Raw genomic sequence first — 17,856 nt, 5'->3', positions numbered from 1 at the left:
ACTGCGGAACACTACGATTTTTTAGTGCTCCGACTGCGGTACAGTACGATTATCGTTGTGTTCCGGAACAGTATCACTAAAATATTTTTTAGTGGTAGTGTACCGGTACACTACCGCTAAAAATTTTTTTAATGATACTGTATCGGTACAGTACACTATGTTAGTGTACAGTTTATTTTCGAACGCTGCATTTTACATATAGCACAAACTCAATTGTCGTAGCATATCCTAGCCTCAAAGTAGTCAACTAAATTTCTCTTTAATAATAATTCTCATTCACTTCACATGACTACCCGAATATATATTCTGTTTTTATCCACAGAAGATATCGATCAATAGCCGACAAAGTACGAACAGGAGTGGCATCGTCTGCAGTCCCGTTACAAGTTGATCACAAACTTTTAATACCCTCCACCTTGGGGAAACGAAACATTTTTATATAAAAGTACCAGAATTCAAGCGTGTTTCGCTTTAAGCTTCATATACCAATAAGACCGATTGGATAATGCAGTTAAACTTATCAAAAAACCATAAAGTGAGCCGGCCGTTATATGGAGCCATACTAAAACAAGAAATTCTATAGACATTTTTATACTTCGAGGATTGTCATCTATCAAATCTTCTAAAAAACCAAATTTGACACAAGTATGTGGGTAAATATGACTATGATTGTCAAAACACTGAATATCGGTGGATGTCGTTATTTGTGCGATATAGGAAAACGTGGAACTTAATATTCATTGAACTAACTATTCATATGAACTAAATATACCCATTTTTATTAAAATATCGAATATCGGCAGGTATTGTTATATGGGGGCTATACCGAAACGTGGACTTACACATATAATTTTTCGCACACGAACAAGAACCCATTACGAACTAAAAATATCAACTTCTGGACAAATCCGTTAAAATATGTGGCAAAAATCATCAAAATACCGAATATTGGAAGGTACCGTTATATGGGGGCTATACCAACAAGTGGACTTATACATACAATGTTCTGCCATACGAGCTACAACGCATATTGACCCACAATTACCAATTTTCAGACAAATCGGCGAAAAAAGGTGGCAATAATCATCAAAATACCGAATACCGGTAGTCACCGTTATGTGGGGCTATGCAAAAACGTGGACCTATACGTAGAATGTTCTGCCATACGAGCTAAGACCCGTTATGACTAACAAATACGAATTTTTAAACAAATCCGTGAAAAAAATGTGGCATAAATCATCAAAATACCGAATATCGAGAGGTACCGTTATATGCATACTATACCAAAACGCTAGCTAGCGCTTATAATACACTCATGTTTTACTCAAGCGTTTGTCGTCCTCCTTGGGAGCGACTGAGCTTACCTCAGCCTTTATATGGATTATTGGCTTATACATTTTCCAAGTTTTCCTATGCATTGTCATTTAGTGATAATCGTTTCATATTAATATATAAATCTCATATATTGATTAGCTATATTCGATTTCAAATTTTAGCCGCCAAAATGTTCTAAAAACTCTCTTATCGAAAATGTAGATATGTAAGACAAGTTACATCTGATAGCCCCTTAAGCAGCCCGATGTATCAACATTTGAGGAAATCAAAAAAATTCAATTAAAATGCCTGAACTGGAATGGTTCGTCCGTCGATAATTTTCCTACTGGGACATTCTATGGCATGAACATGGAGGACAAACATCAACAATCTAAACGTTATAATATTCTAGCTTACAATTTCACTGTGCCGTTTCCAATTAGCATATTTTGTTGTAGTTTTTGTAACTGGAACATGGTTGGTTGCATAATCTTCTCATATGTTTCCGGGCGTTGTGTTTGTTTTCGCCGCTTCTCGTCTGCAGGATTTTCCAAATGGCAAAATCGCATTGCATGCATTTTCGTTTCGTTCGGCATTTGTTATGTCTCTCTGCTGCTTCTTTATTAGCATATCGTTTGTTAAATTGCTCGGTTTTACTTTATTTATACAATTTGTTGTACAATTCGTTTGATAATGTCGTTCGCTGGTTCGTTCGTTCGTTTTATTTCATTTCAATTGTCTTGCATTTGAATTGGCATAAATTGAGTCATGCCCCCATTCGGGCAGACTAACATTTGTTCCTTTTCTCTCCTTTCGGTACATATTTACGATGAAAGGCAATTGTTGGATGAACAACCGGCCAACAACAATTGGAGATTTAATTGAATATATTGTTTGTGTTTCTGACGGACGGTCTCCATTTGATTCCGGATATATGTATTGGTTCTAAAAACGAGATTGCATTCGTTGAAAATCCAATGACTTTAGAATTCGTTTGACTTTCATAACCACAAAGATTCTATTTTTTTATATTAAGTTCAAAGGAAATAATATTTGAAATAGGAAAGAAAAAGAAATGCTACTATGTAATAATGATTTTTTTCAAGAATTTTGCTTTATTTTTTGTTATCAATGCTATAGTGCACTGGATTGAGTAGAGTACACAATCGTGAAATTTTAATAGCTCGCGTGCAAAAAAAAAAAAAATACCAATTATATATCTGTTCGTACGTAATCTTGTAAACAATTCCTACATACGCTCCACTACCACATTTCAGAGGATTCAACATCTTGCCATTGACGGTAGATGGTAAATGTTAAATTTCCAGAGTATATATATGCAAATTTGTATTGCATTTTGTAATATGTTGTATGTATATGTGTATAATGGTTAACCACAATACTGGTTTCAGGTATTATTCCGATAATTCAAATTATCCACATTTAAAACTACTCATTCTGGCACAACACTTTGCATCGATAATTTCACATTATATCGCAAACTTTTTTTATTGTTTTTTCTTCTTCTTCTACTCATTTTTTAAATAGTCCATAAAATTTTTGTTTCAATTAAATAAAAGTCCATTTATATTTCATTAACGTCAAATTGCAAACATTTTTTCCATCCGACGATGCATTTAAATGCACTTAAATGCAATATAGGAATAATTTAATTATCTGTCATCAACAAATTCACGATGATCATAAATGAAATATCTGCGGCAAATGCCAAAAACAAAATTGGTAATGCAGCTGCAATTAAAACCCATTAAACAGTTGGCTAACAATTGCGAACGTGGCATTTGGTTTTGATGGGTTTTTTAGATTTAACTACTTTATTAGTGTTATTATTAAATCATTCGATATCATCGAGTCGAATCGAATTGCATCGTATCGTGTTGCATCGAATCGCATTAGTATTGACAGATTGCATAGATTGACAGACATATAATGATATCTCACAGTTATCAATTGTCGTTAATTGAAATTTAATTATGTTTTCCTAGATGTGACAGACTGTGTTGAATATGCAATATGTACGAGCATGAATTCATTAAATTACAACGAATTTATTAGAGCGGTTGGGCATGTCGTTGATGTTCAATGTCCAAGCAACAGACGCGTTAACATGATTTTATAAATTCATTGAAAAGGTGAAATCAACTGTCATATCAGACCCACTCTTGAGCCTCTCTGTCAATCAATCTCAAGATATGTTTAATACTTAGAAGACTCATTACTTTCGTGGGAGTCACATAGCCAATCAAATTTATTTAAAGTTGGTATTTTGGGTTATAAGTTAGTAAAAATGGTTAAATTAATTTCAACCAGCAACCATTTGGTAGCCACTGCAAGTTGTAGCAATTACCCCTCTACTGACATAAAATGAGTGTTTAACTCTAGTGTTATACACATATAAAGCAATCTTTTTGAGCTTATTACACTGTGCAACAAAAAAATAAATACGGTGAAAATCCACCAAATTATGAGAGTAGAGCTAAACAAGTAAAAAAGCTGTAAGTTCGGCCGGGCCGAACTTTAAATACCCTCCACCATTTGAAACAAATTTTACAATTCTCAAAAAAAGAAATAAATAACCAATAAAATCCGTTAAAAATTCTGTTAAAAATGTAGAAATACCGAATGTAGCTGTAGGGTCTATACGACGACGTGGACCTGCATAGTCAACTTTTGTCATAAGCCATTACAATATTCAAATGCGAAACTTTAAAAAAATTGGTTAATAATGAAGCTAAAATCATCGAAATGCCCAATATATGGGGGCTATACCAAAACGTGGATATAGGGGCTATACCAAAACGAATTTCAGATACATAATTTGAAACAATTCCGGTGAAAACGTCGCAAAAATCATCAAAATACCGAATATCGAGAGTTGCCATTACATGGGGGCTATACGAAGACGTGGATCTGCACACACAAGTTTCTGTCGTAGGCTGTAGTATCCATTACGAACTTCAAATACCAAAATTCCGGTGGAAAATGTCGCTAAAATCGTCAAAATACCGAACATTGGGAGGTGCCATTATATGGGGGCTATACGAAGACGTGGACCTACATAGCCCATTTTCAATACCAAAAGTCTTGCAGACATAATACAAATTTGAGTACAATTTTATCAACCTACTTCATTTCGTTCGGAAGCTACTGTGATTCCACAGACCGAGAGACGGAAATCGACATAGAATTTTATTCCGATCAAGAATATACATTGTGAGATAATAAAACTGCAACAAAGTCAAACGCCATACATTTTTACATATTTTTTAAATTTTATTAAATGAAAGCAAAAAATGTCGGAAATATCATCACATTTTAGGATAAGTTTAGATTTTTTCGAATTGGTCACCTTTGGCACGGATTATGGCTTTCAAACGGCCAATGAAACCGTCACACGCTGCCCGAATGTTGCTCTGCGGTATTTTGGTCCATTCCCGACGAAGCGCTTGCTTGAGGTGAACGACACTATGGTACCTTTTGTTTCCAACCATGCTTTCCAAAATACTCCAGGCACAATAGTCCAACGGATTGCAACCCGGAGATTTTAGTGGCCATTGTGTGCTGGAAATGAAGAGAGGAACCTCATTTGTAACCATTCTTGAGTGGCGCGTGCTGAGTATGATGGTGCTGAGTCCAATTGGAATATCCAAGGTCTGCGGCCAAAATGTTTGCATGCCTATGATTTTAATACACCCTCCGATAATATTCGGCATTTATTCTGATGCCACGGTCGATTAATACAAGCGGAGAGCGACCATCGGCTGTTATGGCGGCCCACACCATCACCATGGCCGGCGCTTGAGTTCTGTTGGCCAACCGAAGGTGCACATTTTCAGACGTCAAGATTATAAATCTTATCTTAACGCCAGAATTTTATATATATATCAACGATACGATACACTTTAGTGTTAAAGCCGTGCTTTGTGTTTGTTTATTCAAAATCTCAAACAAAGAATCGTTTTAGAAGGATGACGTCAAAGACAAAAATATTCTTAATCAAAATTCAAGGTTGCAAAAGAAAATAAGACTTAGCATTCATTTCATATCAAAAAAAAAAAAAAAAATAAATAAAATGAAAATAATAATCAATCTTTTCCCAAAAAAAAAAAAAAAAAAAAAAAAAAAAAAAAAAAACAGAAAATACTCCTTATTTTTAGATTAATTTTTTGTTGATTATTTTTCGAGTTGACGCCTAAAAAAATTAAAATTTTATTTTAAGCGGAAGTTGCCAACAGAAGAAAGAAACATGGCAAAAATGCAGTCACCTTTCAATTGGGGCTATTCCGAAAAGTGGATCGATATGACCACACATGTATAACCGTTATTTGGTATTAAGATTTTTTTGAGAACGATGACAGTTGATCTTTTTTATAAACTTGATTCAACAACTGAACTTGGTTAATAAAAATTCTGAGAAATCAAACTAAACCGCGAATATTTTTAATCACAGCGAAATCACAAATACATTTAAAAGTTACTTCTGGCCGTTACAGTGCTACAGATAGCCAAGATATCGGGTGCATAGCAAAATGGGTACAATGTACGGGTCACAATAAAAATACCAACCGACACAGAATTTTGCATGAAGAGAGAGTTAAGGACAAGGCAGAAGTGTAGCATTTTGAAAGCAAGACATAGAGGGGTAAATATAGAGCAGATGTGCCGGTCAAAAACCAAGGGTAACATTTGTGCAGGACTGTATTGCATTATTCAAAAAATTGACAAAAATGGGTTTAACCCTAAGGAGGTTTCCAATATATTGTAGTGTTGTGGGGTATCACACACGGCTATAGCCTTTGCTTATTTGTTTTAATTATACCCTACACCACAAGGTGGTCAGGGTATTATGTCTTTGTGCATTTGTTTGTAACAGGCAAAAGGAAACGAGATAGACCCATAGTTCCTTTTGATGATCTGCATAGAATCACATTCTGAGTCGATTTATGCATGTCCGTCCGTCCGTCCGTCTGTCCGTCCGTCCGTCCGTCTGTCCGTCTGTCCATGTATTTTTGTAAACAAAGTACAGGTCGCATTTATTGCCCGATCCAGATGAAATTTTGCACAGATCATTTGTTTGGCCCAAGGACGAACCCTATTGAAATTGGAGATAATCGGTCAAAATTTAGATATAGCTCCCATATATATGTTCGTCCGATTTGCTTTTTATTGTGCACCAAACGTGTAATATCAGCCCGAATTGTGTGGAATTTTGCATATACACCCAAATTAGGCCTGAAAATAAGTATGCCAAATTTGATCGAAATCGGTTCAGATATAGCTATAGCTCCCATATATATTGTTCATCCGATTTGTTATTTTTGTCCACCACCGCCGTAATATGCACTCTGCAACAACAATATTTGGGGAAATATATCAAATACAGCTCAGAAATACATTTGCTAAATTTTATCGAGATCGGTTCAGATTTGGATATAGCTCCCATATATAACTTCGTCCGATTTACCTTTTATTGTGCATCAAACGTCTAATATTTGTCCAAATGGGATGGAATTCGGTACTTACGACCGAATTGAGTCTAGAAGCTAGTATGTCAAATTTGGTGAAGATAGGTTCAGATATAGCTATAGCTTCCATATATATTTTTCATCCGATTTGTTATATTTGTTACCCACAACAGTAATATACACTCCGTAACAACGATATTCAGGGAAATATATCAAATACAGCTCAGAAATATCTTTGCCAAATTTTATCGAGATCGGTTCAGATTTGGATATAGCTCCCATATATATTTTTATCCGATTTTAAATTAATTGTGCACCAAATGGGCAATACAATTCCGAATTTAAAAGATATTCGGCATATTTAGTCCTTTGAACTTTAAATTATAATTATAATCATAGCGTATATGATTGAATTTTCCCATAAAACTTTTAATTCTTATGTGGAGCTCTACTAAATTAGCAAGGTGGTGTAGGGTATCATAAAGTCGGCCCCGCCCGACTTTAAGACTTTCTTTACTGGTTTTATTTTTGTATTTTTTTCTCGAGACGAGCTTAATAATCTGAAATTCGTGGTCATATATTTCGACACAACTGTAATAGGTTTCGTTTCCTCCGGCTGTAAATTAATCTTGCATTCAAACTTAAGCCTTGTAGACTTTAATTGTTATTTTACAAGTTTCTAATATTATTGCAAAGTAGTACGGTTCTTTGTGTACGTGGACTACAAATACTTAGGGAAAGCACATAATTGCGTTGCACTCAAAGTTCGTGGTTCTTCACATGCTATTTATTAATAAGTTTTTAATGCTATAAAATAAATCTTTATACTTTTCATTTGTCCATCATAGTGTAGGTATGATTCTTGCACAAACTTGCCAACTCGTCTCAAATCCAACCCAATAGACCCATTTTAAATTCTCTTCAAATTCACAACATTCGAATGATATTGAAATATTTCACAACCATACATGACATGGATTGAATGTTATTTATAGAAAAAGTTTGCACAAAAATGATTGCATAAACAAATTCCAAAGCAACAAAAAAAAAAAAAAAAAAAATATATATATATAAAAAATTGTATTGAATAATCCACATTTTATGATGGCTTGCCAACAGCAAATTGGAAAACTTACCTAAAAAACTCTTGGCCGTCTTTGTACCATTTAACCGAGTTGAGCGTATTGTTTCCAATGCTGTAGCTGCAGAAGAGCTTCGCTTTTTGTGATGCATCAATTATGCGAGGGACGGATAGATTTGTAAGGTACAGTGCATGATTCAGGTGTACATCTGAAAGGAAAACAAATTCATACAGTTACGATGTTGTGTTCAAAGCTCTTTGCCAATCAGCAAAGTAAAGGGAATAGTGGTAGTCACAAAAATAACTCTCCCACACAAACACACGGACACACACCCACACTCATTTACATGCACACACACATACACACAAAGGCAAAAAACTAGTGAACAGAAAATGTGAAAATATGGCTGCTATTTCATAACTTCAGCTGGGTATCAAAGGATAATACTGCAAATCGCTCTGGTTTGCTTTTGGGTCTGAACTGCTGCTGCTGCTGTCGCTACTGCTGCAGCAACTGGCCGCTCTCGCCATACATGGGTGTTGATATGCGATACATGTTTCGTGTGGTCTCTTTGTGGCAGACTGATGGCATGGCATGTGTCTGGCCAGGCTATGGTTGCCATGCATTCACATGCAGCACACAAACACACTCACACAAGCCGAAGAAGATGACGACTACGGCGAGGAGTAGAGAGACAGTATGTACTCAGGCGGACACAAAACTCAGGCCAAACGACTGTTGGTGCTCCCGTGCAGCTGTGTACATGTGTGTGTGTTTGCATTTTTGTTGCAAAATTCAATTTAAACGCGGCTTAAGTACTCTCGATGATGATAAATTTAATATTTTTAACATGTTTTCATGTTGGGTTTCACTGGTCTTTGGCCGTAATCCGTTAATACGCATAATAAATATTTGTTACAGATGAGAGATGATTGAATCGAATAGGTAAAAATCGCTTAAATTTTTCATTCAAGATTAAAGATTATGTCCCTGGTTGAGCATTATATATGAGGGGGGAGGGTTAATGTACATTTTTTTTGTTATGTGAAAATTAAGACATAAACCGAACAAAAAAACACTTTTAGCAGAAAAAATGTTATGTAAAACAATTATAGTAAGCCTGAAGCAAAATTAAATAATTTTAATCTTATCGCACTCAATAACATAATACAAATGAAGTATTTTTTAACAAATGTTTTTGTTGTTCTTATTGTTTAATTGAAATGAGTTTTTTGGCGACATGTCCCTAACACCTTGTTGTAAAGCAAAAAGTTGTAGTCTTTAAATATATAACTGAGTCATTATATTCTCATAGACGAAAAGTGGACTTAACGACATCGTAAGCAAAATGGTGAGACGGTAATGTTGTAGTGCATACTTTTAGGTTCGAAACCTTTAAAATGCTTCAAATGAGAGGTATTCTGAAGTAAGTGAGGTATGTTCGGCTGGGAAATTGGAAAGATTGAGACGACTACAGGGTAGCCCATATTCGACGGACCCATGTTTTTTTTTTTAAATCAAAGAAAAAATAAAAATTTGGCGGTTGGCAATGTTAATCATTTAATTTGTTCCAAGTAGATTTGTTTACATCAATTTTTGAATATGATATCTCTCAAATGGCCGCCTCTGGCGTTGATGTCGTATTGTGCCCTTTTTGCTGCATTTTTCATCGTTTTTGCAAACATTTCGGCCGGAAAAGCGGCTATTTCTTCACTAATGTTGTCCATGAGCTCTTCTACGGTCCTTGGCTTGTTAACGTAAACCTTTGACTTCAAATATCCCCACAAGAAGAAGTCAGGCGGCGTCAAATCGGGCGAACGCGGTGGCCAGTCCAAATCACCACTTTTCGACATGGTGTTCTTAGAAGGCGCACTTCTCACATTTTTTACGGGAGGGACCTTCACCTAATTATGTAGATGGTCTACTGGAGTCATAAGGAGGCACCCTGTCACAGTTCTTAGGGAAGCGTTTTGGCAGGTAAGGATATTCTTCCACTGCGGAGCACGCTGGGGCTGCATAGCTGACCACAGACCGTTGATTTTGTGGCGGATATTTTCATATTCCACTCTTGAAAGTAGGCGCCAAGTTCCGCGGAATAGCTGTTCAATTCCGGAAAGGTAGAGTTTAAAAATTTCCGGAGATATCTCCCTACCTTGGGGAACTCCCTGTTAACCTCAACGGGGTTTGAACTTCTTCTTTCCGGAATTCCACGTACGTCCACAGTTGATTATCCATCGTTTCAATTTCTTTACATCCTCAAACAGTGTGGTGTGGTTGACGATATCAAATGAATTTAATAGGTCAAGGGCTACTAACATTGTTCTGTGACAATGCTTATTCTGGTTTAATCCTCGACTGATGTGCGTGGTCGATTAACACGAGCGACCATCGTCTGTTATGGCGCCCCACACCGGCGCTTGAGTTCTGGTGGCCAACCAAAGGTGCACATTTTCAGCTGACCTCTTAGGCAAGTAAACACGATATTGCGCGCAATGCCATGTTGTGGACGGAATCCGTGTTATTGTTGGCGACTGGATAACTTTCTCTGGGGAGAAGTAAAGCCTCAAAAGTCTTTGCTATTGACAAACCCGAAATTGGCTTGTATGTTTCACCTTTGCGGGCATCTTACCTGTATTCGGACCACCCGGCCCATTTTTCAGGCCTCGGGGACGATGTGGGTGGCTAGCGACGGGTTGTGAACATTTGTCAGGTACTCAACTCCTGGCGTATCATGCTGTTTCAACATAGCCATTGAGATACCGACGGCCAACGCTTTGGGTGACTTAGGTTTGGACCAACGCTTTGGATGACTTAGCGTTTTGGATGACATTTACAAGATCACCCATCGTAAACTATGCGAGGCCTCTTCGCTGGGAAGAGATCTGATACGACGTAGCACTTTTTGCTTCGCCCTATCGCTCTCGAGTGCTTGACAAATTGTCGTTTAATATATGGAGCGCACCTCTTCTAATCAGTCACCGTTATGTTACGACCGAGGTCCTAGCCGTAGGATTGTTGTTTTCAAATGGTGGTGGCACCGGACTCAAACGGGGGAATGTTAGTTTTTCAGATATTTTCAGGACAGAGAGCTAATTTTTTTCTGTTAAGCCCCCAGCATAAACTTCTTAGACGAGAACGCTACAATTTAACGTAAATGTGTATTTTTTCAGTAGGCAGATTAAGTTTGTAAATGGCCACGTGGGTCCAAGTTTTCTTATAGTCCAAAATAATGGTACCTCCCGAAATTTTGTATTTTGGCGATTTTTATCACATTTTCTAAAATATATATTTTTGAAATTCGGTACTTGGTGTTTGTAATAGATTCTACCAGCTGTGGCGGATCATCGTCTATATTGGTTAATGTTCTCGCCCTCTTAATTTAAATCCTCCTCACATTCGGTATTATTTTGTTTGTAGCCACATTTTCAGTGGAATCGCCTAAAATTCGGTATGTAGATTTGTAGTAGGTTCTGTCTTCTGTGGCAGAATAAATAAGAGCTACTGTAGCAGGAAATCAATGTCATCGACTTCACGGTATTTTGACTTTTTACCAACCCATTTGGAAGTGAATCCAATGTCCGTCCGTCTGTCTTTTGAAATTGCGATAAGATCCACATTATTTGACGTAGAACTTTTAAATTGGCGCAATAGTTTGCATTATGTAGACGATGGTTAGAACATGAAAATGCAAACTATGTCGGTTAACGTTTTCGTATAGCTAATATAGAACGATATTCTGATTATTTTAGCCTCATTTTTCCATGAAATTGTTCCAGATTCGGTGTATAACTACTTACGACGGCAAAACATATGCTCACAAACAGGGTGAGAATTTTCCGGTATAAAAGTTATTCGTGATGGAATTCAAGCGTGATTTCTCTACCCACACCCACAAGTGGCTATCGTTAGAGCACTCCAGCATTTAAATGTGAATAAAACTTTTGTGTCTCGTAGCATCGCTCGTAACCGTGATACTGGTAGCGTAGTCCGTCAAGAAAGTGGACTGAAGAAAACAGCAACATCAGCAGAAATGGTTCGAAAAATAAAGAAGCGACTTGATTGAAACCCGCGTCGAAGTGGCCGAAAAATTGCTCATGAGCTGAACATATCGCAATATTCCATTCGGCAAATATAGGAATGTGAGCTCGAGGTAAAGTCATTGAAATTCCAAAAAGTGCAAAAACTTACACCGCAACAGAAAAATGTAGACTCAAAGAGCGTAAGAGTTGCTTCGCTTGGTTTGGTTTTCTCCGATGAAAAAACAATCCTTGTCCAGCAGTTTGTAAACAAACAAACTGATCATGTTCACTTGCCAAAGAGGTCAGCTAAAAATGTGCACCTTCCGTTGGCCCCCACAACTCAACCGCCGGCCATGGTGATGGTGTGGGCCGCCATAACAGCCGATGGTCGCTCTCCGCTCGTATTAATCGACAGTGGTATCAGAAAAAATGCTGAATATTATCGCGAAAATATTCTAGAGGGTGTATTAAAGCCTTGGGCAGGCAAACATTTTGGCCGCAGACCTTGGACATTCCAACAGGACTCAGCACCATTCAGCACTCACCACCCAAGAATGGTTAAAAATTAGGTTCCTTGCTTCATTTCCAGCGCACAATAGCCACCAATATTTCCAGATACCAATCCGTTGGACTGTTGTGTTTGGAGTGTTTTGGAAAGAGAGGTTGGCACTAAAAATACCAAAGTATCGATCGCCTCAAGCAAGCAGTTTAAAAAAATTGTTGTTGCAAAATTGCAGGCTTAATCCCATTAGTGTTGTTTTTATAAAAACAACGTTTGTTGTGCCACGAAGTAGTAACTCCTTGACTATAGAACGAAGACAGCAGTAGTTTTCTTATTGTTATGTGCAAACAATCGAATATTTTCCAGACAAGAAGATGCGCAAAAATGCCGTTCAGGAGAGAGATTCACTTCGAAATACTTGCAGGGTAGGTACCAGAGATATTAATCAGCATCAGTTGTTACTATTATACTCTTATATAGCCAAAGTTAAATCTTAGTCACCATCCCTATTTGAACTAATTGCTTGGATGTGTTTTTCTTTTCCTATTCGGGATTGTTCTAACTATTCGTAGAGGCATTGGTTCTATTATTAAAAGATGAAAATATAAACTAAAATCAATTAATTAATTTTTTGGTTTTATTAATTACGTAAAATACTTTGATAAAGTATAAAACCGCATGTTTTAATTAGTTTTTATTGAAAAAAAAAAAATGTTTTAGAACTGCCTTTTGTTGGAAATTAAAGACACTGCCACACATTGTTGCACCTTTAAATTGTCGCTTTCCACAAAAACCGCAGATATATGTGTGCGGAACATATGGTTGTTGTGCGGTGCACAGATGTTTCAATTATTTGCCATTATTGAAAGAAGCTCGTGCTGGTTTAATTAAAAGTTTAACTTTCACTGCATGCTCTGAACTTACACGCCAAGCCAATGGCACAACGACAAAGTGTTGATAGCATGAATTGCCAAATAAATGATAATGGGAATGGGAATGGAAATGAAAATTACACTTATGTAATGGCAAGTCAGAAAACAAATGTAATGTCCTCTGTACAAAAGTAAGATGTATATATGTTTGTGTGTTAGTCAGTCGGCAGACAGTATTTGGTGTGGGCTGTGGGTGTAAACAAATGTTTATGTGATTCTATACGCGAAGGGTGTTTGCGGATCACTTTAATCAAGAATATGTCTGCCATTTGGGTAACAAGTTAGTCTATGTTGAATTGCGGTGGTGGTAGTATGAAATATTGTCAGAGATGGTAAAAGAATTTAAAAACAAAATATGTATGAATTTAAATCTTTAAAATAAATAAAATGAATATACATATTATGTTTCTAAAGAAATGAAAATATTATAATTTTGAAACTTGAAAAGGTCGAAAATGTTTCTAATTTTTTAAATTAATTGAAATTTCATCGCTATCTCTATATCTATAAAAGAGGAAAATGTTTGTACATTTGATTGTTTGTAATTTATAGACTCAAAAACTACTTACCAGATTTTCAAGTTTTGAAATTCCACTTGGAACTGGAAATATAGTACAGAATTCGAGATGCCTTCAAAAAATTGAAATTTTGTATGCATTGATTTTGTATTGAACGGACGGATAGGACTTTCAAATTTGAAAAGTGTAACAGAATTTGGTACAAAAATAAATTTGCCAATTTCTAAATTGAAATCGGTTCAAATTTGGATATAACTAAATATATGTCAAATTTCAATAGAATTTAGAATATGTAATGGAATTTGGTACAACAATTTAGAATAAGAAACGGAATTTGTTACAACAATTTATTTTTCAAACTATGTTGAAGACACTTCAAATGTGGATATAGCTCCCATATATATTTTCGGCCGATTTTACATATTTGATGCACCCAACGCGATATGTATGTCGGATTCAAATGAAATTCGGGCAGAGAGGTGAGATTTGGTACCAAATAAATTTGCCGAATTGTATTGAAATCGGTTCAGATTTGGATATATATTATATTTTCGTCCGAATTCGTGTAAGTAATGCACCAAACACGCTATTTGTCTCCAATTTCAATGACATTTGAAACAGTGAAGGAATTCTATACAAAAATAAATTTACCGAATTATATTGAAATCGGTTCAGATTTGAATACAGTTTTTCGATGCACCAAACACGCTATGAATCTCCAATTTTTAAAAAAAATTGAAATATGTAACGGAATTTGGATATTATTTTATAAAGACCCACAACGCTTTGCTATGGTACTAGGCTAATAGTAAAAAAGACACAACAATTTAATCGAGGCTACGATTATTAAGGGGATGCATGTATGTCCACATGTATTACTACCTCTAATAACAAAAAATATGCCGTTCAACTTTAAAACATTGCAGTTTCCTGTACGCTTGGCATTTGCTATGACAATTAATAACACCCAAGCACAATGTACAGGGTGAGATAAAAAAACTGCAACAAAGACAAACGCGATAATATTTACATTTTTTTTTTTTAATTTTATTGAATGGAAGCAAAAAATGTCGGAAATACCATCAAATTGTAAAAAAAATTAGATTTGTTCGAATTGGTCACCTTTGGCACGAATTAAGGCCATAATGCCCGAATGTTGCTCTGCGGTATTTTGGTTCTAGTGCCAACTTTGCTTTCCAAAATACTCCAAGCACAATTGTCCAACGGATTGGTATCCGGAGATGAAGCGAGGAACTCATTTTGTAGCCATTCTTGGGTGGCGCGCGCTGAGTACGGTGGTGCTGAGTCCTGTAGGAATGTCCAAGGTCTGCGGGCAAAATATATGCGTGCCAAGGCTTTAATACACCATCCAGAATATTTTCGCGATAATATTCGGCCACGGTCGATTAATACGAGCGGAGAGCGACCATCGGCTGTAATGGCGGCCCACACCATCACCATGGTCGGCGTTTGAAATCTGGTGGCCAACCGAAGATGCACATTTTCAGCTGATATCTTTGGCAAGTAAACACGATCGTTTTGTTTGTTTACAAACTACTGGACATTGAATGTTTTCTCATCGGATAAAAATTCGGCAATTCACCACTTTCGTCCAAGCGAAGCAACTCTTTACCTCTTTTGAATCAATTCCCTTTCTGTTGCGGTGTAAGTTCTTACACTTTCTGGAATTTCAATAACTTTACCCCGTGCTCATTTTTCAATTTTTGCCGAATAAAATATTGCAATATGTTCAGCTCACCAGCCATTTTTCGGCCACTGCGACGCAGGGTTTCGATCAAGTCACTTCTTTACTTTTCGAACCATTTCTGCTGCTGTTGCTGTTTTTTTCCGTCCACTTCTTTGACGTCGGGCTACGCTACCACGGTAACGAGCGTAGTACGAGACACAAAAGATTTATTCACATTTAAATACTGGAGTGCTCTAACGAAAGCCACTTGTGGTTTTCCAGCCAACTATAAAGAAATCACGCTTGAATTTCATCAATCTGAAGTTGGTTGCAGTTTTTTAGTCGTGAATGCAGACTAAATTTAGCGTGTTCCTGCTTTTCTCATGGTCAGCTGTTCGTTGTGGTAGACCATACAATTAATTTGTTTACGCTCCTGAAGGAAAAATAGGAATTATTGTATATCCTTAAATATTACAATAAATACGTTTTCAAAAATCTTTACACTATTTCACTTTTATTTCAAAACCACAAACTATTCGTATGAATCAATTTGAATGCATATAACATCGAAAGGGTAGAGAAGCGTGTTCAAATAGTTTACTAGATCAGATGAACGGACATGGGTACATCGACATAGGTAGTTAAGTTATTCTACGAAAATTATCCGAAGTCTATCGCGACTCTTTCAGCATATAGAGAACAACTGTTCCACACCTCATGGTGGGTGATATCATATGATATTAAACAATTTAATTATGTGTTTTAGTTCATAGGCTGTATTTCTGTCCAGAAAAGGGAGTCAGGGTAAAAATATATTTCAGGAATTATTTGCCCATGACAGATTTCATAATTTATTATTCTCAGTTTTCTAAGGCAATCGAAAATAAAGTCGAAAAAAGCATCATTTTAATTGGGTTTCTCAATTTTCATAACTTCCTTTCGACTGCCTTTACGCCATGTGCCATACTGTATTCTTTTTCTAGCTCTGATTACCAAATGTGGTTTGGCTTATGGAAATAGTGTTGAAATTCTGTAAAACTTGCATCAAAAATGTTTGCCTATGCTGGTGACATAAGAGTTTTCTTGTTGGATTGGAAGTCAGGCTTGCATCTGTAAGACAATAAACCAAGTCTCCGGTTATCCCGATATCAGACTTCTCTTATATTTTCAAATCGGAAGGAATTCCTAATATTCGAATCGTATTTTCTTTAATTTAAGGAGATTTTGCTTAATGTTTGTAAGAATTTTGTTCGAAATTTTTACTAAATCTAATAAATTAGAATTTCCGAACACTAACAAGAGTTATATCCATGGTACAATAAAAAGGTTAGGTAGAGCTACCAACTGATTACAATTTTTTTCTAAGTGTGCCTGACTTCTGTAATTTTTATACCCTACAACACTATGTGTTGGGGGTATTATAAGTTTGATTGGGCCAAAAATTATGTAACACCACGAAATATTGATTTCCCAGAAGAAGTGCTGGGCAGAAGCCTTCCAATTTTGATGGTCATCGGGTAACATTCAGTGGTTGAAATATACCATAGCATTTGTGTTAAATAAAAGTCAAATTTTCTATTAAACCGCGAATATTTTTAATGTCGGCGAAATCACAAATAGACGAACAGGTCAATTCTGACCGTTACGTAGATGCCGATAGTAAAAATATCGGATATATATAGCGAAATATATACAATGTATACATACAAAGGAAGGGGATGTTAGCTAGAATGCTTATATCTCCACAATGCACAGTGGTCGCTGCCATTGGCCAAAATTCAAAAAATGAAAATCAGATATTTATTGTCAAATGTGTACATATGAACTCTTAAGAGGTTAAGCTTTTTAGAAAACATAATAATCTTGACTTCATTGTAACGGTACACTTCGAAATTAGCATCAAGAAAGAGAAAATGTAGTTAGTTGCTTTTTTCAGTGGGATCAGTAAAAAAAAGAGTAAAAATAGATCTGTATTACAAAATTAAATACATTTTAAAATGACAACTCTTGGCGTTATTATTGAAAAGCAAGGTATTGACTTATTTTTAGTGCAGTAATTTGTGTGTTTAGTAGTTGTGTATAATATAGACGATGTGAGTGTTCTGAGTGCCCTTTAAGATTAATTTTGAAAATAAAATTGGATTTCAGTTAAAGTTTTAATTGTTTTCCCCCCTGAATCCTCCAGTGTTATTTTTTTACGCCATTAGTAATGGTCCTAAGATTCTAGAAGTGCTAATTTAACTTTCAGATTTTGTCAGATTTGTATGTTATGCCCAATATACTGAAGTGACTTCGCTCCAATTTTGTCAGTTCTAT

The 17,856-nt window shown here is 36.1% G+C and overlaps 1 protein-coding gene across 1 annotated transcript in view; it reads right to left on the bottom strand.

Annotated features, from left to right (window-relative positions):
• Positions 1–17,856, bottom strand: part of LOC101896291 (uncharacterized) — a 250,476-nt gene that overhangs the window by 65,682 nt on the left and 166,938 nt on the right. The window contains exon 3 of the mRNA XM_059126829.1: positions 7,937–8,090. Within this exon, the coding sequence (XP_058982812.1) occupies positions 7,937–8,090 (154 nt within the window). The remainder of the gene's footprint in view (positions 1–7,936; positions 8,091–17,856) is intronic.

This window comes from Musca domestica, unplaced genomic scaffold (assembly GCF_030504385.1).
Source record: "Musca domestica strain aabys unplaced genomic scaffold, Musca_domestica.polishedcontigs.V.1.1 4, whole genome shotgun sequence".
Lineage (NCBI taxonomy): Eukaryota > Metazoa > Arthropoda > Insecta > Diptera > Muscidae > Musca > Musca domestica.
This window is presented reverse-complemented; position numbering and strand designations above follow the sequence as displayed.